Below are 27229 nucleotides of genomic sequence, written 5' to 3'. Positions count from 1 at the left end.
TAGTTTTGGATACCATGGCTGAGCACTTGATTGATAAGTTGTTAAAATTTCCAGATCAACTCAAAACGTAGCATGATGGATTAATTCAAAACTGTTGGAGCTTGTTTCTGGGTCATGAACAGAAACCTGTTTTATATTGTAGTTAAAATGCAGTACATCTTCTCAAAGCACAGGCCAATTCCAATTGCCTTTTTTACTCTCAAATAACCCACAATAACACATAAGAAAAAGACCCACTTTGATAAACACCCACTCATATTTACTACAGGTGAGAATGTGCAAAAGCATTTATTGAAACATCCAGGCAAACATCCATAAACCTTTCCACCCTGCTACAGACCGCTGATTCAGCCACCTCTCTACCAGACTGCTGACGGCTTTCCTTTTTTCTTTTCCCCAAACGTCGCAGAGCTTTGTCTGAAACAGGCTGTCCTGCCAGCCCAGCTTCACACTATTGATTCCCAGCAACCAAATTAGCTCTGTGACGAGTAAAAATCTCAAGTTTCAGCTAACAATTATTGCTACTGCGTTCAAGCGTTTTTTTTCCAGTAAATCAGTTATGTCAGAAATAATGACTTATGTCATTCAAGGTGTTCCACAACGAGATGTCTTAAAATTGCATGATGTGTGAGGTGTCCCAGAGGAAGAGCAGCTGAGCTGCATACTGTATATATATTCACACACACACACACACACACACACACACACACACACACACACACACACACACACACACACACACACACACACACACACACACACACACACACACACGCACCCATCTTACAACATGGAATAGGTGTGTTTCCTCAAACGTTGTTAATATTGTAACAATTGAGGGTGGAAATTGCTAAGATTTTATTAATACCGTTGGTGGAATTGATTCTGCTAATCTGTCCCATTCTTTATTGATTCCTGATCAATTTTCTGTGTGAATAAAAGGTCAGCCTACACAGGTTTTCAGCGTCATCGTAACTGTTTTATCATCTCTGACTATGAACATAGTTTAGATGAAATTAAGAATATTTGTTTCTTTTTTATTTAGATTTTCAGGCTATTCAAAGAAAATATATCTGCTCAGCCTTCCTGTGTGGTGCTAATGTAATTATAACCCCACACTTTCTTCTTCTTGGCCATCCTCTTGATGCAGGTTTCCAAACGCACATGAGTTTGCCATCATGGTTCAGTGTCAGAAAAACATGCCGGCATGTTGATGAAAGGAATTGTTAAGCTCAGAGGCAAACGGTTCCAGTTCCAATTTCTTATCGATTCACTGGAACCGGTTCTTGAATACCATCCCTACTGGAGTACGACCTTACAGTCATTATGTTGTTTTATCTTGTTCTATTTAGTTTGGAGCATGTGATTTCAGACAAATTGTTGTGTGAAGGGACAATATCTTAAATTAGCTGTACTCAAAATACTGCAAAAAAAAGTGCGATTGTCTCCAAATGGCAATGCAGAAGCCGCTCACATGCACGTACACTGGACCGGCTACCAAAATAAACAGCAGAGAAACTTGGATTACAACACACACACACAAAGGGAAAGTGAATACATTCTCTGCTCAGGGCGCCATTACTCTACTATATCTTTACATGGCAAATATTTGTTTGCTGCTATATTAATGTTCTGAATGTTGAGTAGAGCTCCTTTAATCAAAACTGATTAATTATCCATAATCAAATCATTTAAATCATAAACATATTTGTCATATTCACCAACCTGTTCTTATCCCATTCTGTCACATATTGCCGTTTTGTCAGGCGTCACTTGTCAAGGCACTTTGTAGCCCTGCAAGTCAAACGCATGATGCTCCACTACACTCACTGTTTTAAACACGGGGAACAGGTTGCTAACATTGTGAGTTAACAAAAACTAAGTGGTTAGGTATCCCTAAAGCAATTTCAGTCAAAAGCAACTGGACTTGGTTGTTTGTCTAGGAATATGTTTCACCTCTCATCCAAGACGCTTCATCAGTTCATGTACGCAACTGACCAGGCTGAGACTGGTTCAACTAACTGGTGTGGAGATCCAGGTATTTAACCTTTCACAAGGCCGATGATGTCACTGGAACCCTTTGTGCTCCAAGTGCCAACTACCGTCTTTAGAGTGACAGTCGTTGGTGGGAAGTTGGTTTGGACTGTTAGTGCTCTATTGAGTCTTAACAACAGTCGTTGGAGTCAAAGGAGGCTATTTGTGAACAGTTGTTCTTTGAGGATAGATTGTTGAGGGCGCACTCACACTGTCCTTCCGCACCGGGCCAAAACCGTTTTTTCAGCTAAAGCCTAGTGCGTTTGAGCAGTGTGAGTGCACCCGCTCCGCGCATAACTGCGGACAGCAGGCCGTCCACGGCCCGCCTGAGAGAGGTGGGCTTTTGTAGAGCCCGTTTGCACATGTACGAGCACGAGCGTGCGCACGTGTACGAGCACGAGCACGAGGCCTACGGCGGTTCTGACGTCCTTTATGTGCGCCTGTTCGGACATAGAAAATAGAAGGAGGGACCAATTAGGACATTTAACAACAACAATGGCGGCGAAAGGTTCACGTTGGTGTGATGCGGAGGTGGAGTGTTTACTGCAGATTTTGGTCGGATGAAAATATAAAAAAAAACAGTCGACAAGACGCACAAAAACTCTGAGTTCTATGGAAAGATTTGTAAACAAAGCCACACATCGCGATGACATCAATCAATGCGTGTGACGTGTTACGGCGTGATGACGTATGGACAGCAAGAAGCATTTGCGCGAAGCCCAGTCAGTGTGAGTACAAACGGGCCTGGGGCGCGGGGGGAGAGGGAGAGGGGACAAGTACCCTAAAGCCCGGGGCGCGGTGCGGAAGGACAGTGTGAGTGCGCCCTGAATCTCCTGGGAAAGTGAGTGGGAAAGTAAGTGGTTAGGTCTTGGCAAGGAAACCGCATGGGTAGAGTTGGGTAGAGTTAGAAAAGAAACATCATGTGTGGGGTTAAAATAAGCATGTTTGTAATGTAAAGACTGTGACAGCGATATTTGACAGCCTGAGAATGACAACAGGATATAGATACTGACTAATCACATACTTCCACCACTGGTACAATGGAATTTTCTTCCTGCGGCTACAGAAAATCACATATATATATATATAAAAATCTGTGCAGGCACTTTCTAAGCCTCAGTGCTAAAGAACAAGCCATACTTTATTAATCCCTCAAGAGAAAATCAAATTCCATCATCACTATTTGGCATTAGCCTTTAAAAGCTAAAAGGTTTCTTTTATTTTCTAATTACACAATCATTATAATCTATCGTGTAAGAAATGCTCCTTTCCTTGGACTCAAAAGTGCCTCCCACCTCTTCTCAGTCATAAGTGGAACTGCGGTTGCTGCAACTTCTTATTACTGGGTGATATGATTCATGTCAAATGGCTTAAAATGTATTCTGCCTTTACACTCAGTTGCATTGTAAATTAAGCTAGATAAAAATGCCAGCTAAATACTGTAAATGTGAATGTAATTATTCCAACAGAACAAACTGATTCAGGGGGTTAGCATTTCAATGTGGCATTTAAAAAAAACAAACTGTGAATGGAAATACATTAAAGAGGAAGGAACACATTATAGCTCTGGCTTTCCTAAGTATATCTGATATGCATAATTCCTCAGCAGCAAATATTCTTGTTTTATTTTTCCTTTGTGGATTCTCTTTCTCATTTCACACTTGACCAGTTGACCAGTCAGGACTCTTGACTGAATAAATAATAAAAAATAAGGAAATATCCTGCATTTTTACTGTGCCACAGCCATTTGTTAAATGTAGTTAAATGTTTAAATGTTTCAGGTCTCTCTCCTTATTTCTCTTCCCACACATTTACATGACACTAGTCGGTCACGTCTCTTGAGGCTATGACATAGGCTATATCCTGGATACAGATGATTTTCCACAGGAGGTTATGGCACAGCATGAGATGCTCCAAAACATGAGGTTTGTATGTTTTTTCAGCAGATAATCATCTGGGGACACTGTGATGGATTTTACAAGAGAGGATCTGCAGTTCTTTATCATCCACCAGCTGTGCACAACACCTGGTGGAATCATGCTGTGGAAACACTGCAAGAAAGTGTGTATTGTGTACCGGAGGGCGAAGGGAGGGGGGGGGGGGGGGGGGGGGTAGGAGGGAAAAGAGGAGATGAGGAAGGGAGGAAGGAAGAGGAGAGAAGGTGATGCATTTGTAAAGGGGCACATATTTCATGACGATTGCAGCTGATCTGAATATAAGACAGTGGTTGTCTAGTCTTGCGCTTGTTTTCAGCTCGTTTGACCTTTTTGTTGCTTGGTGGTTTAAGCAGGATTTTAGAGTCTGATTTAAATGTTAATCCTTATTTTGACAAGGCCATTAAAATAACCTTGTTTCATCTTAGAGATATCCCCAAAGTCAAACGCTTTTAAACTCTCTGCTAAAATACTTAATCATTTCTTCTTCTTCTTCTTATACATTATTATTACTATTATTAGTTGTATTATTAATATCATTAGTAGTAGTAGTAGTAATAGTTATCAATAATATTATTATTAATCTCATTAGTCCACAAGGAAAATAGATCACATCACCGCACTGTTGAAGGCCCTACCCCGGCTACCTTTCAGAATTGGTTTTAAAGTAATTATTTTTGTTTCTAAAGCTTAAATCACCTTCTCCCCAAGTCAGATCATTTCATACGTTTATGTTCAAGCCAGATCACAAAGGTCCTCAACAGCCTTCCTTTTAAATGTTCCTTATGTGTCCCATAAAAGTACCAACGAGAGTGCCTGTTTGCATGCCCCTAAATTGTGGGACTCACTGCCTCTGGATATTAAAATGGAAAGCTCTCTCACTTTTTGTACTTTCCATAATGTGTTATGGTTACTTTAGCCTTCATAAAGGATCCATTTGCAGCTGATTGAACAGTACGGCATTCAGGGCCATTAAAAAATGTACTTAATTAGCTTAATAAAGTTACCTTTTGCATTTGGGATTTGATTTGTTGAGACTCTAGCATCACATTGGCCTCAACATACTTCCTAAATGTCTTGGCTCAATCTCAAAGGCTAAAAACATGACAAAAATCACAGCCAACTTCCTGTTAGGAAGATAGTGAAGCCTTCAAATGCTGGGCACAGCCGTTGTTTTGATTGCAATAGGCCTGAGGAGCAGCAAAACATCCTCAATATGATGAGCACTCTACAGCAATTTGATAGACTGCCAAAGAAGCTGTTTCCTCTGAACGCTAACGGCATATAGATGCTGGTTAATGGGCTAATTTACAGGCACAGGTGGTTTACAATGCACACAGGCAAATTCTCCACAGCATCTCATATATATCATCTGAAATGTACGCCAGGTTGCTGATATGCAAAGCACCGCTGTGCTTGAGGATTGCTTCTCCCACTGAATCGAACTCAACGACACAATCAGCTCAAGATTTAAATTCTTTCTGTGTGCTGAAGGGTTCTATGAAAACTGCTTGAAATAAAAGGTTATATACAAGTGACCTTGAGTCAAACAATGGAAAAAAAACCTTTTGGTAGGTATCAAAGTGAGAGCTAAATATATGTATTTACTACACCAATATGGTGCTTCAAAAAGCAGATAAACACCACTAAATTTATATCTCCACACACCTCAAGCTCAGTGTAAATATAAAACATTGAGATTAAATAAAACACTTTTAGATTTTCCAACAACCACCCTGAAGCCATATATGCTTTATGGACGACCGAACAATACTGAAATCAACATTTGTGTGCACAGAAAAGAGGTATGGAAGAGCAAATGTGAAAGTACCTGTCCCATTTTGGCATTTTCACACACAAAGGTCTCAAACGGACTGGCAAGTTCAGGTGGGAACTCGTTGATGTCCAGCACGTGGACGGTGACAGCAACCCGACTGGTCAGAACTGGACTATCTGGAGAAGAAAACACGACAGGAGTGTTTAAGTGAAGCACAAATGTACACACTGTTACATGAAAGCAGAAAATAATACAATATGGGAGTTGTTTTCACAGCACTGACATCATGTGGATATCAAAAGTACTACAACGCATAAAGTTTATTGCTGCTGCAGTAGGATGGCCAAGTGGTTAAAGAGGCTGTCATGCCCTAGTGTCCAAACAGAGTATCCTTGAGCAGACGCTTAACCGCCTAATTGCTCGCCCACTGTAAGTCGCTCTGGTTAGACATGTGTGCTAAAACACCTTTGATGTGTCTGAAACATGTTGATGCATAAATAGCACCCGGACACTTCTGTTTTATGGAACTGTTTGATTGATGATGTAAAGGAGAATTAAATAAAAACACACAGTAAATGCATCCCATGCACTGCCTACAAATAAGGCATGCCTCGCATTATGGCATATTGCTCTATAGAGAGAATATTCTCTTAACAAGTTGTTTTTTCCTCATGTTCTGTTATGGGTTTTAACAATAATATGTGCAGCCCATATTAATTACAATGTGAAAGCCCCCTTGAGAGGGACCAACTTGAATCCAGGGTTGTTTGTTACAATGTTCCCTCAGTACAGGAGCACTACAGGGACATGTTCTTTTTGTGCGGAAGCCCAAGTAAGGTAAACTTTATGGATTTGATGTGGGAATAGGCTTTTCTCTGCAGTCGGGGCTTAGTGTGCACTTGTTTGTGTGAGTGCCAGTGCATGGGTGCGTAGGTTTTTGTGTAGGTGGGTGGTTTAGAAGAACGTGGGGTGTGTGTGTGTGTGTATGTGTGTGTGTGTGTGTGTGTGTGTGTGTGTGGGGGGGGGGGGGGGGGGGTGGTGTTCTGTAGAGTTGTCTCAAGGGGATAGGAGATGCAGCCATAGCTCAGTTAGTAACCTGTCTCTGACCTTGATAGAAAAAGCAATCTTCCCACCGAAGTAAAAATGACACAGAGCATGGGATTTGCTGCTTTGCAGTGACTGAACTACAAACAGGATACCCAGCCAGCAGAAATGCTGATCTTTTCTGTCATCCAAGTCCTGAATTCTTGGGCCTCTAAAAACTTTGAATCGATGACATTTGTCAAATTTGTCTTTAAAGTCCCAGTCTTTCGAATATGAGAGTTTACCATCCCCCCACCCCCTTACCACATCTCAAAAACTCATCTCCATTACTGCCATCAGCTTGTCATCAGTGATATATGTTTTAGCCCACTAGATGGAGCAATGGTATAGTGATTATATTCAAATCTGACTTGTGTCAGCATTTCAGTCCAATAACAAATGCTCTATTTATTTTATTGAAACAGAATTCTGCATTCCTACAGCATGCTTGATTGGCCAGCCATAAAGTTGTCTGCTTTATACTGATTACACCGGATATTACTTTTTTGATTAAGCTCATTTTAATAACAAAAAAAAAAACAAGAAAGTTATCAGCCAGAAATCTATAAAATGCGCTGCAAACCAGAGATAGAAAGATTCATTGTGGTTAGCACTCTGTTAAAAGTGCAACAGTGGACAGAATAAGTAAGCACAAACTGTCTTATGTGTGAAATTGAACTCAATTCCTGTAAATAGATGATGTGTGCTTCCTCATTGCCTCCTGCCAAGGTTATTATTGCATTTAATAGATCGTCCCCTCTCTTTGACTCCTCAAAATTGCCACTGGGCTCAAATGCAAAAAAGCAAATCGTCAATCTAACCCTGGCTCTTATTTAGCACTGCTTCTGCTGTGTACTGTGTCTCAGGAGAGCAGCCAGAGACTGCTCTCATTTTGCTGCATGACTGCAGTGTCTAGCAATGACCAGACAAATCTATGAGACTTTTTGAACTGAAGTCTCCAACTCAGGTGTTGTTCTACTCATTGCAAAGTAAAGGTACCTTTGTTCAAGGAAAAGTTATCCGAAGACTCTTATAGTTGGACATTTACCTCAGAGTCATTGTACTGGTGAATAGAAGGTGTGGGTGGATAACTGTTATAAAGCATTAGCAGCAAGGACACACATTTGATGCAGAAACAGGTCAACTATGGAGAGTGCAACAAATTATTATTTATTGAAAACTTGTGTGCAGGGCCAACTGAGGCTGCTGGAGACTGTAGAAAAGTCAGAACTCTCCTCATACAAGGCATTATTACTGTGAGTTTTGAAGGTATCTTGATTCAGCATTTCTTGATGTTATTTATGGTTAAAAAGCCCAATTCCAGTCAAACAACATTCCAATGTGATAATAGAATGCACCTCAGAGGAGCCACAAGAGCTACCCAATACTCCAAACACAAAGTTCTGCCAAATCTCACTCAAGGTCAAAAGCAGATTTGAACTCATAAATTGGGACACAAACTCCAGGGTTTATCCCTACTGCACCAGTGCAACCATTATTTTTCAGAACTGCCGTAGGCCTTGTGCTTGTGCACGCTCGTACATGTGCAAACGTGCTTTACAAAAGCCCACCTCTCCCAAACGGTCCGTGGCCGGCAAGCGCGCCGCAACTAGGCACGGTACAGTTGCACTGGTCAAACAAACTAGACTTTACCCATGAAATCTGTTTGGGCACGGTACGGATGGAGAGATGAGCGCGCCCTGAGGTGATAAGCAAGGAGTGAAACATGTTGGAAAGGACAAGACAAGAAGCTATACTGCTTAATTCCTGCATAGTTATGAAGAACTGAACATGTAACGCCTTCATACTGCAAAACCCTCATCTACCTCCAACCCTTTCGGTCTACCTCATCCTCCAGTGCCTTTACGCACAAAAGCCACACAAGAATAACGCACACACATTGAAAACAGAATTAGCATGTCACTGCCATGACCTTGAGGGGAAGTGAGTAATATCAGTTTCCAGGCAACAATGACTCAAGTTTTAACAGCCCATATTTCACAGTCTGTCCTAATGAACATACAGCGTGTGTAATTTTGATTGAGCACCAGCTTGCCTCTGGGATAATGACTTTGACGGTTCTTAGCAGATTTGATGACTTGATGACGATGGATTTGCTTATTATCCGGAAATTTTCTCCACTTCCTTCATAAAAACATAATTAGCTTGATGACGTCTTAAAGCCACATATATGCATTAGAGTTCATTCCTACACAACAGGCTGCGACGCTGCTGCATCTGCTTGCTGTAAAAGCTCTACATAGTTTGAATTTTACTGCAGTGTCAGTAAAAGTTGACTCTGGCGAGAACAGTTACCTTCCAATGCCAATGTCATCAAACGTGTTAAAAAAGAGAGTTGAGGGAAGTATGCTAGAGACAATATCTTGAAGATACATCCCTCAGGAAGAGCCATCATGGTTTATAGTCACCAATAAACCTTTCCAGCAAAATGGGATTGAGTATTGACTTGAGTGAAAGTGTGTTAAATCCTTCACACAGATTATGGTGGGGGAAGGACAATGACACCTGCATTAATCACAATCGATCTTATTGTCATACTTACTAAGTTTGGTCGCCACGATGGAGATGTTGTGCTGGGCGATGCTCTCTCTGTCAAGGAGTTCGTTTGTGGAAATCGTTCCCTCCACTGGATCAATGTCAAAGTAGCTGTCTAAGTCACTCTTCCAGTCAATGGAATACCTGAAAGAAAATGTTTGTTTAATGGCATCTATTTCCAACATAACCAGAGAATTAAACCACAGTGATTTTCCCTCTAGGCTCATGTATATGAGTTAGGTGTGATATAATGTTGGCGTAGCCTTCATTACTCATTCTGAATGGTCATTTCCAGAAAATGTGCTGAGGATCGCATTTACATTCCAATCTTGTAATGGGGCGCATGTACTTTGGCCATGCTGAGCAAACGTTTTTCTTGGAAACATAAATGAATTTTAGGCACCGCTGAAACTGTATCAATCTCGCACAGCCGATGTACAACAAAGGCATAAAATGCTGGTTTGGTGTCTGAGAACAGAGGGTACAATGTCCTCTCTGAAATCCTTCTTTGGTCTTGGCCAGTTGCTCTGAATGCAAACTACGGAATACAAAAGAGATATGAAACCAAAGCGCATGCCACTGACAGCGCCATTCATCATGCCATGCTATTTGATCTTAAAAGGCTATTTTTCATTAATAATTTTATGAGCGTCCATGGAATTCCCAGAGGGGAAAATATGTTGTTGTCTTATATTCCTTTTTACTTGGAGGTCAGAGGTTGGGTGTATAATGCCTTCCTTGTGGGCACCTCCACAGGACAGATGTCTAATTTCTCTTGGGACTGAGTCTGGACTTTCCACATGAAGGACAGCCTCTCAATGCCACCATTCTGCCTTTTTTCTCCTGGCAAGCCATTTGATCTTAAAAGGGTATTTCTCATTAATATTTATAATGCTTGTTTTCTACACTATAGAGCCTCAAACCGGACATGAGTCATTAACAGAAAGAGGCCTATCATACACTAACAGACCAAAATCTTTTACTGTAATGAGAACGATAACAAATTGTAGATTTTTGTTTTACAAGCTTTGGTTCAATCAAATGTTCTGTTTCAGTTGTGATTTGTCCACGTCCTCTCTTTAACTCTGTGTGGCGCGTAGTAGCCTTGAAGTGAGCATGATCATGTCCAAATAGTTTAGTGTGAGTCTCTTTGATAAACATTATAGCCAAACTCCCATCAAGAGTCCAAAAGATCAATGGTTTAACATTTTTTCCTCAGGGCATGACTGCTTTTTTTTGGGTAGGTATTATTGGAGTCATGCTGCTACTGAAGCATACGTTTCAATGTCAGTGTGGCCCAATGGTTAGAGAGACTGCCTCATACGCAGAATATTATAAATCAAAAGAGTATGAATGTTTTGAAATTTCCTTGAGCAAGAAAACCTAAACCAACCAACTTAAACTCTAAGAAACGAAATTTCTGAATTCATGTGTGATAGAAAACATAAAACATGTTTTACTTGTAAATGGTTCAATTTCGGAGTTATCTTTAAGGAAAATTGAGCTCATCAACAGTTGTGAGAGAGAAATCACAGATCTGAAGAGTCAGTACTGAGAAGTGCAGATATGAAAATTAATTACAGCATTATCTCCTACTTTGAACAGCTGTAGTGTAAGTTCAGTCCAGAGAAGATTACACACAACACACAAGGTGATTTAAGAAAAAGTAAAGGTACAATGTGTGTTCATTTTCCCCGTTATTGACTCACTTTAGGGCTCATGTCTTCAGTGTCTTGTGGTTTGCGAATACCATTTTAGACGGAGGCCTAAAAGTTTAATCTTTAAAACTCGTTCAAACTTTAGGAAGCTCTTTAGAATCGGACAACAATGCAGTATTCATGACAGCCTTTTGTTTCCACGGCTAGATATGACTCGGCTCTATACTGCTAAATAGCAGAATCAGTTGAGACTAAAGTCTAAAAGCATAATTCCCTATGCATGATGGGTCATTGGGTCTATTGTTTTGAAGTGAAGAATGCAAGGCTGCTCTCTGACGGCACACAAATGAACAATGTCAGCTGCGGTATTGATGAATATTTAAAGTGCTGGAGACGAAGTGGAGATCGACAGGATGGAGGGTATACGCTTCCTGTTGTACAAATCTCTCCGTCTTCCTTTTTTGTTTTCTCTGGAATAGAATATTCATGATAAAACAACTTCTTTCCACGTATTTTTGTGATCCGTGTTATACTTGAGCAATACATCTTCGAAGAACCATTACCACAAAGCAATGTGCCTGAGCAAAAGTAGCTACTGTGAAATGTTTTAAAAACAAAAGGGTTCTCATACATTTTTAAGAATGCACTTCTTTAGTCTTTGCCAATGACAGTCTATTGTTATCTACCACTCAAGTGTTATATTAGTATTGTGTTTTTCTGTGGTAGCAGGTGCATAGAAACAAAGGAAGACTGAGGAGTTTACGAGAATAAATCAAATCAGTTTAAATCTATAAAACTGAGCAGTGATGTTTGAACATCCCACCTGATAACTACCAGACCAACAATCTGCAGTGCAGTGCTTTGTAAAATGATTAAGGACCCTGGGGGAATTTTGTTAGGCTATACATTTTGAACACAATATGATCAGAACACAATAAATTCATTTTAATGATTGAATTAAAACGACTTTTCTTCTTGGTGGGGCTATACTGACACAGTATACCAAGCAACAGCTCACATCAGGCTGCGATGTTGTGATTGTTCTACAGGGTAGGGGTGTGGTTTGGTGTACTGACACATTCAAATTCCAAAAGATTTGTTATAATAATGTTGATAGTAAAATAGGCCTTCCTTTGCTGGCTGCCTGCACATTCTTAACTATGGAATGTAGCCTAGATTAGCATCTAGCAACTAACCACAGCGCTTGACCAGTAACTCTGTTCTGCAGTAAGATTCCTGATATTCTCAAATGAGTCTGGCAGCTACAAAGAGCATAGGTGGATAGAAGGGCCTCCGTCTCACATCAGAGAGGGCAAGAAGACACCAATAGGTCTTAGTAGGTGTATGTGATTGATTGATTTGAGCTATTTGTTTTATAATAATTATTATATCCTTATTAGCTGCTATGTTCAATACTGAGCAAAGTTTTCCAGTGCAAACTTAGCAATAACTTTATAGCAGTAGCTTATTCAGGATGTGGGTTGAAAATTAAAAGCACAGGGAAAGCTTCTTCTGTGCAACTTTTTAATTACCACCACGGACATTGAACAAAAAAACTCCAAAACATATCCACTTCAATTTAAAGCAACACTAACAGGCAATGTGCAGTGTTATGAAGCCCCACAAAAATAATCATTACCATTAATTAAGTTATGTTAATTATCCCCATCTGCAAAATAAAATAAAAAATCACCACAAAAATATCCCATTTTACAGCTTCAAAGAACTTCATCCAACTGCAAGGAAGCTGTTAGACTTAAACTTTCCAAAAATGAGAGCCAATTATGTAATTTGCAAGAGCATAGCTGTTTCTTGAACAAACATTCTTAAGACTTAGGGGATGTCATTCAGCCAAAGGGGATAGCCTAGAGTATATAAATATATATATATATATATATATATATATATATATACACATATGTATATATGTGTATGTGTGTGTGTATATATATACAGTACCAGTCAAAGGTTTGGACATATTCACTTGAATGGAAAAGGGTGTCCAGACTTGACCTGAGTGTTACTGTCACTCAAGTCAACTTCTCTAATTGGAGATCAAAATTAGAGAACAAATTAATAATGCTTGATTTATTCTTAAATACTGTTATTTTGTATCGTTCACAATTTGATAGAATATCAGATGTGTCTATACCACGGCTGTTCTAGCATGTTTTTTTTAAATAACCAAGGCACTTCAACAAAAACCCTGCAGAGAATCTCTGGAAAATCCTTGACAACAAAGTAATGTCTAAGAAACCCACTACAAGTACTGCACTTTGGAAGAGACTGAGCCAGAATGGACCAAGATCAAACCAGAGCAGTGTGAGAAACTAGTGATGTCATTTGGGCGCAGATGTGCTGAAGTCATTCAAAGCTGTGGCCTCTACACTTCCTGTTCATTTATGAATCCTAGAGAAGAAAACATTGTTGAAATCTTCTCTTCTGACACAATGGTTCCTGTTCTCTAATTTTCCCTACTGCTTTTTTCACAAAATAAAGGTTTTTGTGGAAGTGCCTTGGTTATTTAAAAAAAACATGCTAGTACAGCAGTGGTATAGACACAGCGGATATTTTATCAAATTATGAACACTACAAAATAACAGTATAATAAGAATAAATAAACAGAATAAATCAAGAATTATAATTTGTTCTATAATATTGATCTCCAGTTAATGTTTCCTTAAAATTTTATGAAAAGAGGTGTCATAAGGTTTCTTAAAACAGGTGCTTTAAGACTGTGCTGAAAAGCTGCAGTTTTAAGGATTTTTTGTGAAGTTGACTGCCTCAGTTAGTAAAAGCTGAGATGCTATCCTTAACCATACCAAGCTATAGGGCAATATATATATATATTTTTTTTTTGACGGTTGAGATACCACTCATTTTTAGAGTGTACATATCAGGTTCTGATATGCAAATAAACAATAAAGTCTATATTAATCCTTATCTTAGATAGGGGCCAATGATAAAGTGCCACTATTGTCTCTGTTACTGTACATAATGTCAGCCAACACGTCCTGTGCTACCAAGCAATGATGCAAGCAAGATTTTATATGACAATGTCAAATGTTCTACATAGATTGATTAGTCCTCTGATGAGTAAAGCTGACAATACTCTCAAGATTAAAGCCACGATGACATTGATAAATGGCGACTGGAGACATTGATGAATGGATTATAGTTCTAAAACCTTCAATCACTGGCTGCAGTATCACAGTACTTCTCCCTTTAGCTCCTTTATCCTCGTGGGAGTAGTGAGGGTTATGTGATTCAATAGTAAAGCCTCTCAAGATGAAGATGTGCTGTCTGGGCCTTCTTCATTCAGAATTAGTGAATATTAAGAATATATAGCCCCTCTTTGAGCCTAAAGAAAAACTGGATTTTCCAATATTAACAAAAATATACTGCTTTTTATAATGATGACACCCTCTTTATAAATGTTTAAATAAAGGTTGAACTAAAACATGTTCACCACTAAACATAATCTAAAAATGTCACAAATAACCCAAATTAACCAAAACCAGACGTTTGCGGATGTGGCATTGTAGCCCAATTGGGAAAAATTTGATATTTCCATGTGGAATTTGCAGCCATTTTGGTCACTTTGATAAATGTATTTCAATATAACACCAATGTACTAAAACTTACGTGCAATTTGTATATTGTTGTCAACAGAAGGGTTGAACTTCACCTGACTGGACTGCTGCTGGCATCTAAATCCTGTGCCGTCACCGCTCCAATGATGGTCCCCGCGGGTGTGTCCTCGTACACATCCATCACATAGGAGGGCTTATTGAACACCGGGGGCTCATCCACATCCAACACGTTAATCTTTACTGTTGCTGTGTCTTTGAAGGCCCCAAAGCTTTGGAATCGTGGATCCAGATGAGCATTGGAGGCATCTACCTTAAAGGTGTATGCCTTCTTGCTTTCATAGTCCAGGTGCTACAAAAAACAGAAAAGAGTCCAGTTAAAGTTACTTTTACAGCTACAGTTTATTTTGAAATCATTGTGGTGTCATGGTACAGCACGTGCAGCCTGGTTGCCAGAAAAATGTTGGCAGTGTACTTTTCCTCAAACCCCAGAAACGTTGATATTTAACTTTTTTTGGCACCCTTTGGCATCCATATGCAGGCTTTCAAATGACTCCAATGTATAGTTACAGATGTCAAGCAAGTGCTCAGGAAGTCAGGGAGCGTAGTATAACAAGCCTCAAACTCAGCTTAGGGAGAAGGTCGGGATGAATTATCAGGTCAAACACACACCAGACTTTCAGCCGGAACTAGGGTTAGACTAACAACTTTTTCCTAAACCTGAGTCTGTATTGTCTGTATCCTGTATGAGGTGTGTACTTGACCAAATGCAGAAACTGAATATGAATATCAGTGTTGACAGCACGTTTTCCCGCAGTTTATTTTTGATAGTCTAGCATATCTAAGGATGAGTAACTGCTAGCAATTGTCAACATCAGCCTCCTGATTTCCAATAAATATCAGTATTTGGATGTTTTCCAGTGTTTGCTGCCATCACTCAAAACACATTCAAATAGTACTGTTCTCAACCGCCTGAAAGGGCAGAAATAAAGGAGCAAACTCATCTATATATATGATATCACCGGCGATAATTGCACATATTTTTGTTGTTTTTCAGCTCAAATGGCAGTCAATAGTAGGGTGGTACCTTTTTCCTGAGAGACAAACACTAGAGCCTGACCAGGTTAAAGTATCGCCCCTCAGTGTGAGTAGGTCAAGCTGCACTTTCTTGGTTCAGCAGAACAATGCCCCTTTATAAGAGCTCTCTCCCAACAACAGTTCATGTGTTCTACCTCCTCAAGCTTCTGACATATCAGCTTAGGGTCAATTAGTCAAAGGCAAGGGGTGGAATCTGCATCCTCCGCATGTCTGCTGCTGAGGTGTAAACATCCGACAGCGGTGAAACCCATGTTCGTGCCTCTGCCTCTCTCCTGCCCTCTCATGTGTGACCAACCATACTTGGCGAGCTTGCAGTCAGTCACACTCTACTTGCCTGGAGTCACATGAGAGACATTCCTTTCTGTGTATTTCAAATTGACTAACATGTAGGCTAACCACTACGGCAGCAAAGCTATCTCCCCGCCGCAGGATTCGGGCTTCTCTGGCATGTTGTTCCAAAAGACACCAAGTGAAACAGCTGGTAATAGCACAGCGACATATCCTTATGTAAAGAGACAGTCATTGTCAGAGGGGAGGTGTACTGCAGGATGTAGGAAAAAAACTTTTTTTTTTGATGCAATTGAAATATGACTAGTTCTGGATTAGTATCTGTCCAAATTAAATGCACATGAATTAGGAATCTAATTAGAGTCCGACCACTAGAAATGATCAGAGGCTGTGCAATCGTAATTTCACAGTGATAGCAGATGCTTCTCAAGCCCTATGTCTCTCCTCTATCTCCATGGTTTCACAGCCTTGCTGGTACAGCAGGTGTTGTGTAAGAAAAAAAAAGAGAGCTCTGTGAAGGCAAGCCCATCTGAAAGCAATCATTGACCATCAACCACCATGATTGGTTTGATTACAGTGCGCCAGATGCAACTGGCTAGGCACAGCTATAAGATCCTTCAACAGGAAATACACTCTGTCCCTTTCAATCTCTTTCAAGAAGTGACAACACTGTGAGAAGACCAAGCTCCCTGAAGCATAAGTCACGTATAAAAATGGAATTCATTGCAGGTGTCATTCAAATGCTGATCTCTACAATCAAACTAAAATACTTCCCACCAACTTACACACAGCCCAAAGTGCACAGCAGTCATTATTTCAGTTTATTCAGCTAAGAGCTGTAGGAAATCAGCATCAAAAGGAACTCAATGTAGCCTACTTTTCTGAGTGAGAGTAAGTTTTAAACACACAAGTAAAAGCATTAGTAATTTAATCAAATCATTCTGGTTATTTGAAATTTATATGATTCAACATTAGTAGTAAATAATATTGATAAGAGGCTTTCTTGCACGTTACATCAAACTCTGCCTGAACCGCCACATGTAGACAGCCATGCATAGCTCAGCTGAAATAAATGCACAGGTGGAGGAGGAGGAGGGAAGGCGATGCTGGGGAGGTGAACAGCAGGAGGTGTACACCAGGCCTCATTAGCCAGAGTCTCACTTGGGATGAGGAGAAGCATGCTTTCCATCTCAACATGCTGCATCACCACAGTTAGGAGAGAAGCCTAAACTCTCACCCTTTATAACTGTCTAATTTTCATGTAATCCTCTCCTACCGGAAGACAGAGCATGTTGTGGAGCGTAATGGGTAAATGCTCTTTTCACACACAGACTCTGCAGTTTTGACACAAATCTCAGAGCAAGCACAAGTGGCATCCTGGAGTTTTATTTGACAAATTACTGTGCTTTAATATTCTAAATTTAAAACAGCTGAGCATGACAAATATAATTTAGGAGCAGGTGTGTTCAGTAATTGAAAGTGACATGGGTTGATGAGATATTTCAAGATCTGAGCTATTCATGGAGCTTTTTCACAACCCCTCAGATTCATACCTTGCTATAACTCTAAATAGCTTATTCAGCTTTACAACACCGACTACATATTAGGTCAAAACTCGCTCAAAACTGCTTTGGTATGCTTTTGGCTCTTGGACGTTACAATAAAGCCAAAGCACTCTCCGTCATCAAGGGACAACCAACTAGACAGCTAAAACTAGAAAGCTTGCCACTAAAAACTAGCTAGTGCCCAGCTAGTCTTAGCTCACTCTCTCACTCAGTTTTTCCTTTCAATAAAAAATGATCAGAGGATATACATTTTAGTGAACAAACATCCTGGTAATTCAGTTTGTTTAGTTCGATATACAGTAAGTTAATACGGCAGTAGACAAATACAATCATTGTGGAAAAAAGCAGCTAAATTCTTGCTAATGGAAACTAGCTGCCCATACCCAAGTCAGAGTGGATAAACTCAACACTCCTGCCTGGAAGTGACACGCCCCCCTCAGGTGCAATCATTCAATTAATCAGATGCTATATAGGCTGCCTTCCTCCTATTGTTCCTTCTTTTTTTAACCTCAACTATATGTGTTTCATGAGTTAATTTATTTTCTTTAATTTGCACACTATTTCTGTTGCTGTTTGACTTGTTGTTAATGAGTTTCGGTTCTCTTGTTGGAGAGCTCAGAACCACACACGCGCACAGAGGTAAATGATTTGAATCTACTTTCTGTGAATGAAACCGCTCTGCTTAAAACACAACCTGCTGCTTGCTCACTCCTAAGTGCTGATATCACCGATGTCAAGTCCTGTGCTTAACATTACTATAGTACATTTCATCAAGGCAGAGTGCAGTATTCAAAAAAAGATACCTAAAATGGAGGCAGTTATACCTTTGGACTTGTTAGAATACAAAGGCCTGCAAACTTTAAAGTCTTATCTGAACTTCACCGCTTCTGTAGTCACCGCTCTCTACCTTTGTAGACCAGAATTTCCCTGTGTTAATTATTTTAATGTTAACGTGCAATGGCAGGCCACAATCAACAATGATGAGATGCTACCTCTACAAATGCAAATCAGATACCCTTCCTCTGAAAACGGTTTTATTATTGATTCTTAGTTGACCAGATGCCTTGATTAGCTATAGCTAATAAACTAATACTATCAACAAACTCAGAATTTTATCTCTATTTGCAAAAGAGTTTTTGTGCCTCCATTAAGATAATAGATTAGCATTTATTGTCTCCCTTTGTTTTGGGCATTCCAGAGATGGCGGCAGACTCCATATACACAGAATTTATAGATGCGCGCGCTCACACACACACACACACACACACACACACACACACACACACACACACACACACACACACACACACACACACACACACACACACACACACACACACACACACACACACACACACACACACACACACACACACACACACACACACACACACACACACACACACACACACACACACACACACACACACACACACACACACACACACACACATTTCATCTCTTACTGTTCAGTAGTCTTATTGTGAAGATAACTCAAATGTATGCCCGTTAGACCTCGAGGTCGATAACCTGTACCTTCTGCCTGAAGGCATACTCTTTTGCTGCGTTCCAATAGTGGTTCAACATGCCCTCGTTCACTTCCCCTCAGCACTTGCCCTCGGGGAAATGCCCACCGCCATCTTAAGCTGAAATTCCGGTGTAAAACCCTCTCAGGGTTTTTTTAGCTAAATTGGGTCATCAAATAAGCCATCCAGACAATTTTTTTCGTGTATGAACTATTAACGTAGATTTTCCGGAGAGTAGCTAACAGCCTGCCTCGGCTAACACGGATAAGCTCGGGGCGGCCTAAAAAGAACCTGGGAGGATTTTACACCGGAATTACACTTTAAGTGTTGTTCCAATAGTCTGAGAAACTGAAGTGAAGTTGGTGAGATCAACCCTTGGAGGGCTGAGTGATCGAGTCAATGATGTTCATTCCAGGGGTGGATATCCCCCACAATGCATTGCAGTTTTGCATTTGGTGGAAGAGAATACATCCATGGATAGGTGGCTGTCACAATGCGGTGAGGACTATCCTGTCTCTGGGTTTTCTGTCTTGTGAATTTCATGTTTTATTTTGAAAAGTAACTCTCCTTGTTTCAGGTCACTTGCCCTTCCTCTTGTGTCACCGGTCTGACGTTCCCCCTGATCCATGATTGTTTCCACCTGTGTTCCCCTTCCTCATGTGTATATAGTCTGTGTCTTCCCCTGTCTCGTTGCCAGAGTATTTCGTTCATCTCGTCGAATACGTCCAGCCCCAATCCACAGCCTTGTCCCAGCCTTTGAGCCTGAGTTTCGCCACTCTCGTTTTCTGTTTTTACCCTGAAGAAGAGTGATTTTGATTCTGATTGCATTTTTGTCAGCTTTGTTTTTTGGAGAAGCTAATTGTATAGTCCCTTTGTTTTCCTCCTGTTTGGAGTGACTTTGTTTTGTGTTTTTACTAGCTCAGTGCAGATTAAGTTTGGTTTTCAGCCTTTTGCGAGCTGCAGTTTCAGAATAAAAGCCAGTATAACCTGTTCACCCTCGCATCTGAGTCCTCATTCCTGCCCAGGCCTGACAGTGGCAGTAATGGACTTAAAATTCTGCGATTGCTCACTGTAAAGAAGAACAATATGTATAAATAAAGTTTTTTATCATCATTAAAAAACTCCACTATCTGATATTCTGTTCAGTTTCACTTTTCTATAAATAATCTAAGTCTGTATTCTTACATGTGTGGGTTGGTCACCTGTTTAGCAGATAGTTTCTGAAGAAAATCTCATTGATAGCTTAATATTTTACTAATAAAATGACTAGAAGAGTAAATATTTAGTCTACTTATTTTAGTTTATATATCTATACTTGACTTGTGGTGTTTCTTCTCAACATTATCTGTAAACGCATGGAATAAATGTTATTTTGCAATATAATAATCATGATACATATCACAAACAGAAGTTTCTGAATCTAAGATGATGCAGCTGTTAATAAAGTGCCAACGGTGCAGACATTCATCCATAGAAAACACCATCTCATTAAAATGAGTCTAAAGGTATTTCTGATTATTTGTAGGAAGCAGTACAGCGTTAAATCTACACCTGGTAGTGGATCCATGATAGTTTGGGCTGAAGTGAACGAGGGCAGGTGTGTTTCATTTCATCCGCCGCTCCTTCCTCCTCGCAGTTTCCAGCAGCTCTCATCGTGGCCTCCGTGTGACGCGTGCTTTTACGTAATACCAAGGGCTGAGGGAAAGTGAAGGAGGGCATTTTGAAACGCAGCTTTGGTAAGCTGATGCCCTCAGGATGAGCAGTATGTCACGTATAGCCACCAAGGGCTGTACATGACATGAAAAGTCTTGGATGACAACACACATGCCTGATGATTTTGCATGATAATTTATCAACATTCAACACATAATACCTAATTAAATCGACATGTTTATCAAGTCTGGTACACATTGTAGTATTTTTATCACGATTAAAAGCTTTTGCTTGTATAGGTACTCATTAAATTGCAGCAAAGAAAAGAGGTGACGACGGAAGAACGAATTGCAGCTCATTTTCTCAGCAGATGGAGGGGGGAGAGGCCTTGCTGACACCCATGGAACAACAGAAATATGATTAACTGTCAAGCAAATCTAACAGATGAATTAACATATTCTGGTTTGGGTGTAAAACAGTAAGGTTGAGAGCTTCACTGGTTTTTTAATGTGTCTGAGACTCACAATGGTCCAAGTGTGTCTGGGATATATGTTGTTAAATAGGAATAAAATGGGGCCAGGAGGGGCTAATGAGAAACTCTGAGTTAATGAGAAGATGTACTAATGTGTCAACGCTTGACTTGGGTAGAATCAAATCAGATCTGGAGGCCATAAGGGAAATATACCAGGAAAGAAAAACGGCCTTTTACTCTCCAACTGCAAAATTCATTTAGCATTTTTCCCCCTTCCTCGAAGATGACCTACTTTTGCGCTGTATGAGTCAGTATTACCCATATCCACAAATATATTATCCTTAAACTAGTTGCATACACCTATGCATGTTCAATTACACGTTTGAAGTGTCTCATTATAGCTTCGGTTTTTATGTACCTTTTATGGGTTACTGCGGACACAACAAGGAAGTGTATCAGCGGAGGAATTTGTAAGGAGGACAGACCGAGTTCCTCTCATGTCAGTGCTGCTGCTCTTCAACATCACAACAGAACACACTTGGAATTCTAGACATGGTGCTGCGCCCTTTGATATGTAAATGTGCACCTTCATTGCACTGGCAGTGATACTGAATGAAGGAACTTTTTTTCTTGCCAGTTGAACCTGTTATGTTCCAAGGGAATTTGTTAATTTAGAACAGGGGACTAATCAAGGCATCACAGTCTCACAGGTACTGTATTATGCTTCAACCACACTAAAAAGAAGTCCTTCAATTGTCAAATTCACGTGTGAATACTGAACAAAGGATGTGCTAGGCGACAATCTATACTGAGATATGATAAGAGGAAATCCATAAAATGAAATCTGTTTCTCACTTGATACTTCAGTCTGTTTCTGGTCCCTCCCCCACAGCTTGCTCCCTGCGCGGTAAAGAGTGTTAGTTGCAGCTGGGGTATTTTCAGCTTGCTGGTTATTTTGGGGGTGGGAGAAGCGGATGATATACATATTGAATATGTTCTCACTTTCTTTGTGTGATCAGTTCAGTATTACAATAGCACAGGTTGAATAATCCTCTCAAACCTCTGCTACGTTCCCCCAATAATATTGGGGACGGTCTTCTGCCATGGGCGAGCCTTTCCTCCTGAAGAATCATTATCACAGCACAGCAAGTCATTAGCAGGCTGATTTCATTTGTTTATGCTGAACACAGGTATTACCTGAACAGCCTGAAGATTACATAGTGTGGAAAAGCACTGCAAATGTGTGATATATTTACAATACCACTTATGAATCATTAACACCCCCTCCCATGATTTACCCTCTGAGAGTAAATCAAAGCTAAGCCAAACATGCCTAGAATATCACACATTTCTAATTGCAGCTGTGTAAGCGAACACATTTCTCCAAACAGCAACATTAGGCCATGTCTGGATGCATAATTCTAGTAAGGCCAAAACCTCCTGATCCCACATGACGGCATCCATTATATGAAAGCTAAAGATGTGCCTGTTGGGTTGCAGTAAGCGCTTATATGGTGCCTAGAAGTCATGATACCCTTTCGAAATAGTCGTTTTTTTGTTTTACTGCCTGAAATTTTTAATTTAATTTTTTTTTAATTTCTGAAAATTAATAAAAGATGAAAACTAGAAAAGCAGTGTTGGAAAAGTGATGAGTCCCTTTAGAATAACAATTATAAACATTCTCAGGTTTAACCAATCACCTTCCAAATTACACACCAAGTTAATTGGCCTCCACCTGACATCAACTGTGGTGTTTTTGATTTGACTTCAGAATAAAATCAGCTGTTCCTTGAGGATTCCACTTCTACTAGTGTATGGTAACACCAAGAATTCACCATGGTTGGAAGGATGCTTTAAAAAAAGCTCCGGGATAAAGTTGTGGATAGGCACAAGTTAGAAGAAGGATATAAAAAGATTTCAAAAGCTTTAACTTTCCCTCTGAGTACCGTTCAGAGTATTGTCCAGAAGTGAAAGGCATATGGCTCCACACAGACCTTGCCTAGATCGGGCTGCCCCTCCAAACTAGATGACTGACCCAGGAAAAGATTGATCAGGGAAGCTACCAAGGGACTTGAGGGAGTTACAAGTCTTAATGGCAGATGTTGGTCGATCTGTGCATGTGACAACAATTTCACAAGTTCTACATTTATGGCAGGATGGCAAGAAAGAAGCCTCTTCTGAAAAAATGTCACACTGAGTATTGTTAACAGTATGACAAAAAATATAGTGAAGATTCTAATGCCATGTGGCAAAAGGTTATATGGTCAGATGAGAGCAAAATTGAGCTCCAAGTGCTATGTTGGAAGAAACCAAACACAGCACACCACCCAAAATACACCATCCCTACAGTGAAGCATGGTGGTGGCAGCCCTGCCCTGAATCCTACAGAACATCTGTGGATGGACCGTAGAGTACAGTCCATCGCCGCTCACCACATAATTTGACTGAACTCCAACAGTTCTGCAGGAAGAATGGGGAAATAAAAAAAAATCACTTGAATGTTGTAAGGCAAAATGTGTATATCATGCTGAAAAATATGATGTATGATGACTTTCTATAGGCACTGTGGTTCTCACAGGGCCCAATGAGCTAAACACATCATTTATAGGATGCAATGCTACTTCAAGGTGAAAATTCCACTGAGATTACGAGAAAAGCAACTATGACTCCATGGTTTGAGATTGGCCTGACATCTCTATTGTGAATGAGTGACTTCTTTATAAGGTCATTGCAATTATTGAGTGACAGTTCAGCAACATTCTACCATGCAGAATAATGCTGAAGACCTATAGCCACCATTGTGCCATAAGCAGTTGACTGACCACTGAGTACAATGAGCTTATCATCAGCAAGGAAAAGCTTACATGCCCCAGAGAGCAATTTGATGTCCCTCTGCAGGGGGTCTTAGCACTGCACAGAGGAGATGCTCACTTTATTGTGCTGCCATCAGTCATATCGGTTTGTGTCCTCGGCTGCCTCGAAGCATCTCCATCTCCCAGTACTCACAACAGTGGAGTGCCATCTTTGAGCCTTGCCAGCAGCCCTGTCCGAGCTGCAGTGGAGTGGAGTGACTGTGAAAGACTCGCACTGCCACTCTTAATAGGACAGGGTTAGCCATGGGATGAGCCCCGAGACAATAGTTTAATCTATTACACCCACGCCTCCCTAGGCCACCAGAGAGAAGACACTTCTCACATCGACTCAAAGCACCACCTCAGCCGCCTCTTTGTCACTCTCTCTCTATCCTCTCTTTCTCTCTGTGTACTTGTTCACTCACATACAGCACATGCATAACCACACATACAGACACAAAGGTTTGCACACACACAATGCCCCCTGCTTGGTTGCTTGGGGAGGTGTTATTCATCTGTGTTGGGCACCTGGTTGTCCTGTTGTTCTGAGGTATTGTTTCCTTCTTTTCTCCTTCTTTCGACTCCTTTCACACCAGGGCCTAAAATAGCTCATTTCACCTCCCACCAGAACATTCAGCACCATAATCAATAGATTACTTTCAACTTGTGTCTGTGAGCAAGGCTCAGTTGGTATCATGCTGCCGGATAAGCTCTTAATGCTATCAGTTTTAAACTACAATATATTTTAATCACCCTGTGGCAATTTACAGATTATTATGTTTCAGACCATTTTGCAAGGTAAGGACTTACAATGTATGGACGTGTCCTCATCTAACTTGTACACTATATCAGACCAAAGCTCTTGCGTTCTTTAGTATTCAACCAACATTCCTCACTATTGTCTGGCCTTTGGTCAAGTTAGCAGCTGGTTCATTACTTTTTTTTCATGTGACCATTACTTTTTGACTGGCTGCTAGTATCTCATCAAGACTGAAAGGCAGTAACAACTTCCATTCTCTGAAACGATTTACTGTTCAAACAGCCCAGTAATGACATTTCTGATAGATAAATTAGACTGCAGTCACTGTCCGACTTTAGTGAAATTAAGTCCTTAATTGATGGCAGGAAGGATGAAAAAGGCTTCTTGCCTGAATACTGCCAATGGCTTTGACTTTAGGGAAGCCTAAGGGCCACATATGAGCTAAGGCGATCCAGGCAATATAGTCGTATTTGTTCTGTATGCAAATGTTTATCAATTCACGCTCTTGGTGATGAGCTCTTTTTTTAAATGCCATGCAACACGATAACATTTATCACTTGAATGTGCCATTCTTTAGAAGTGGGGAGAAAAGAATGACACCTTATGCAAGCTGGATTCATCATCGGCATCTTTTCTTTGCGTGTTATATGATCAAAACAAAGGATTGAAAAAATACGGTTTGCAGTGGTAAACCAATTGCACTCTTGTATAATACCTAAAACATCAAGCTGGTGTGGAATCGGTGTGATAGGACTAGAGTCAGTGATCCAACATAAAGGTTTTGTGACATTTCCAATCACCTGTCTCTGAATGTTCTGAACCCTTCACACTGTCTCTTTCTGTCTCTGTCCATGGTGCTGAAACATTTAAATGTAGTTTTTGAATTTGTCAAGAATCTCTCCCTGTCTTTCTCTCTCATTTGCTATTCCCTAGATATAAAATATACACTATATAATTTACTTCATAGTGAGCCGGAAACAGAGATTCTAGAAACTCATTCTCCATCACTGACAAGTATAGTGTCATACTGGTGTTATTTTTTCATCTATAATTTGACACAACATGTACTGTAATATGACTGTAACCAAACATTAAACCACTAACAAGGACTGGGGATATGAATGTATAGATTGTAAGAATAATATAAAAAGTTAATAGTGTAAGTCTTTCTATATCGTTTCTATCACAATTAAAAAAAAAAAAAGCAGACAAACTGCATAACAACAATATTTACATAATTTGAACGACCCTTTAAGTTCTGATCCTTGCACGCTATGTTTATTTTGTAGGTAGTAGTAGTAGAAGTATTTCTTTCGTATATGAGTATACAACAATATGCTCTACCATGTGGTGATGCTATATAAACTATTTATTTATTGAAATTACCAGAAAACATGCTATATATATATAATATACTATATATAATTACCAAGACTGCATTTAGCACTTCTTAATTGTAGATGGACTAACACTTCACCCAGGGCCTGGTCATTGGGAACAGTTGTGGTTCATATTTTCTAGGTCTTTTTCTATAGTCATAATAACCTTCTCTTAAATATTTAACCATTAAATGCTAGATTAATCTGAACAAATCACCTGCACTTCTACAATGTTTTTTGAACCCCAACAACATCATGTGGCGATGGATTTAGAGGCAATGTGAGGGGTCTGCAACATATGCACTTCATTCAATGCACTGTGACCGCTGGGGGCATCCAGTTTGTACAGTGAGGAGATAGTGCTGTATTAAAATGGCTCCTCTGTATGTGAGCCAGCAAATATTATGCCACACATGCTGCCATTAAACAATGCCTTTCCTCTAGGCCAAGAACAGCACATTTCAATTACGCATATCTGCCATCTTTACTTCTCCCAGGAGGAAGTAAATAAACATGCAAATGGACAAACAACATTTAATCTGACTACACATTATTTTACCAACACAATCCTAGGTTATAATGCTGATGCTCCCAATGTGTGGGAGTGCTATTGCTCTCCATATGCTGCATGTTTAGCAATGTAAGGATGTGGCAGGGTCCTTCCATGTTCTTTTTCATGTAAAGCATGTCGCTCTGTGTGCACACATCTGTCAGCATGTTTCCCTGGGAATTCATTGGTGGATTTACCTATTGTCTCCCATAATCCTGTGTTTTGCAGATGGGATGTGCAAACCCCCTTCTTGCCTCGGTGCCTCTTTTTTTCCTCTCCTCCCTCTATCATCAGACTGGGAAACAGATGATCATCCTTTGAACCCATTACTCAGCCTGATCCTCTTATCATAACCAACCTTCCTGAGTCTCTAATTTGGGGTCTGCCAAACTCTGCTCTGTGTACAATGTGGCTTTCGTCTCCTGCCCGGTTGTGTGTGTGTTTTTTTTTTTCA

At 40.2% G+C, this 27229-nt stretch overlaps 1 protein-coding gene across 1 annotated transcript in view; it reads right to left on the bottom strand.

Moving 5' to 3' along the window:
- The window catches only part of LOC310963355 (cadherin-12-like), a 67131-nt gene that overhangs the window by 7560 nt on the left and 32342 nt on the right, over positions 1–27229 (bottom strand). The window contains exons 5-7 of the mRNA XM_083936129.1: positions 14731–14984; positions 9388–9528; positions 5800–5917 (exon numbers count right to left, since the gene is read on the bottom strand). Coding sequence (XP_083792255.1) covers positions 5800–5917; positions 9388–9528; positions 14731–14984 — 513 coding nt within the window. The remainder of the gene's footprint in view (positions 1–5799; positions 5918–9387; positions 9529–14730; positions 14985–27229) is intronic.

This window comes from Echiichthys vipera (genome assembly GCF_963691815.1).
Source record: "Echiichthys vipera genome assembly, chromosome: 21".
NCBI classification, from domain to species: domain Eukaryota; kingdom Metazoa; phylum Chordata; class Actinopteri; order Perciformes; family Trachinidae; genus Echiichthys; species Echiichthys vipera.
Note: the sequence above shows the minus strand (reverse complement) of the source record. Positions and strands in the feature narration are given on the sequence as shown.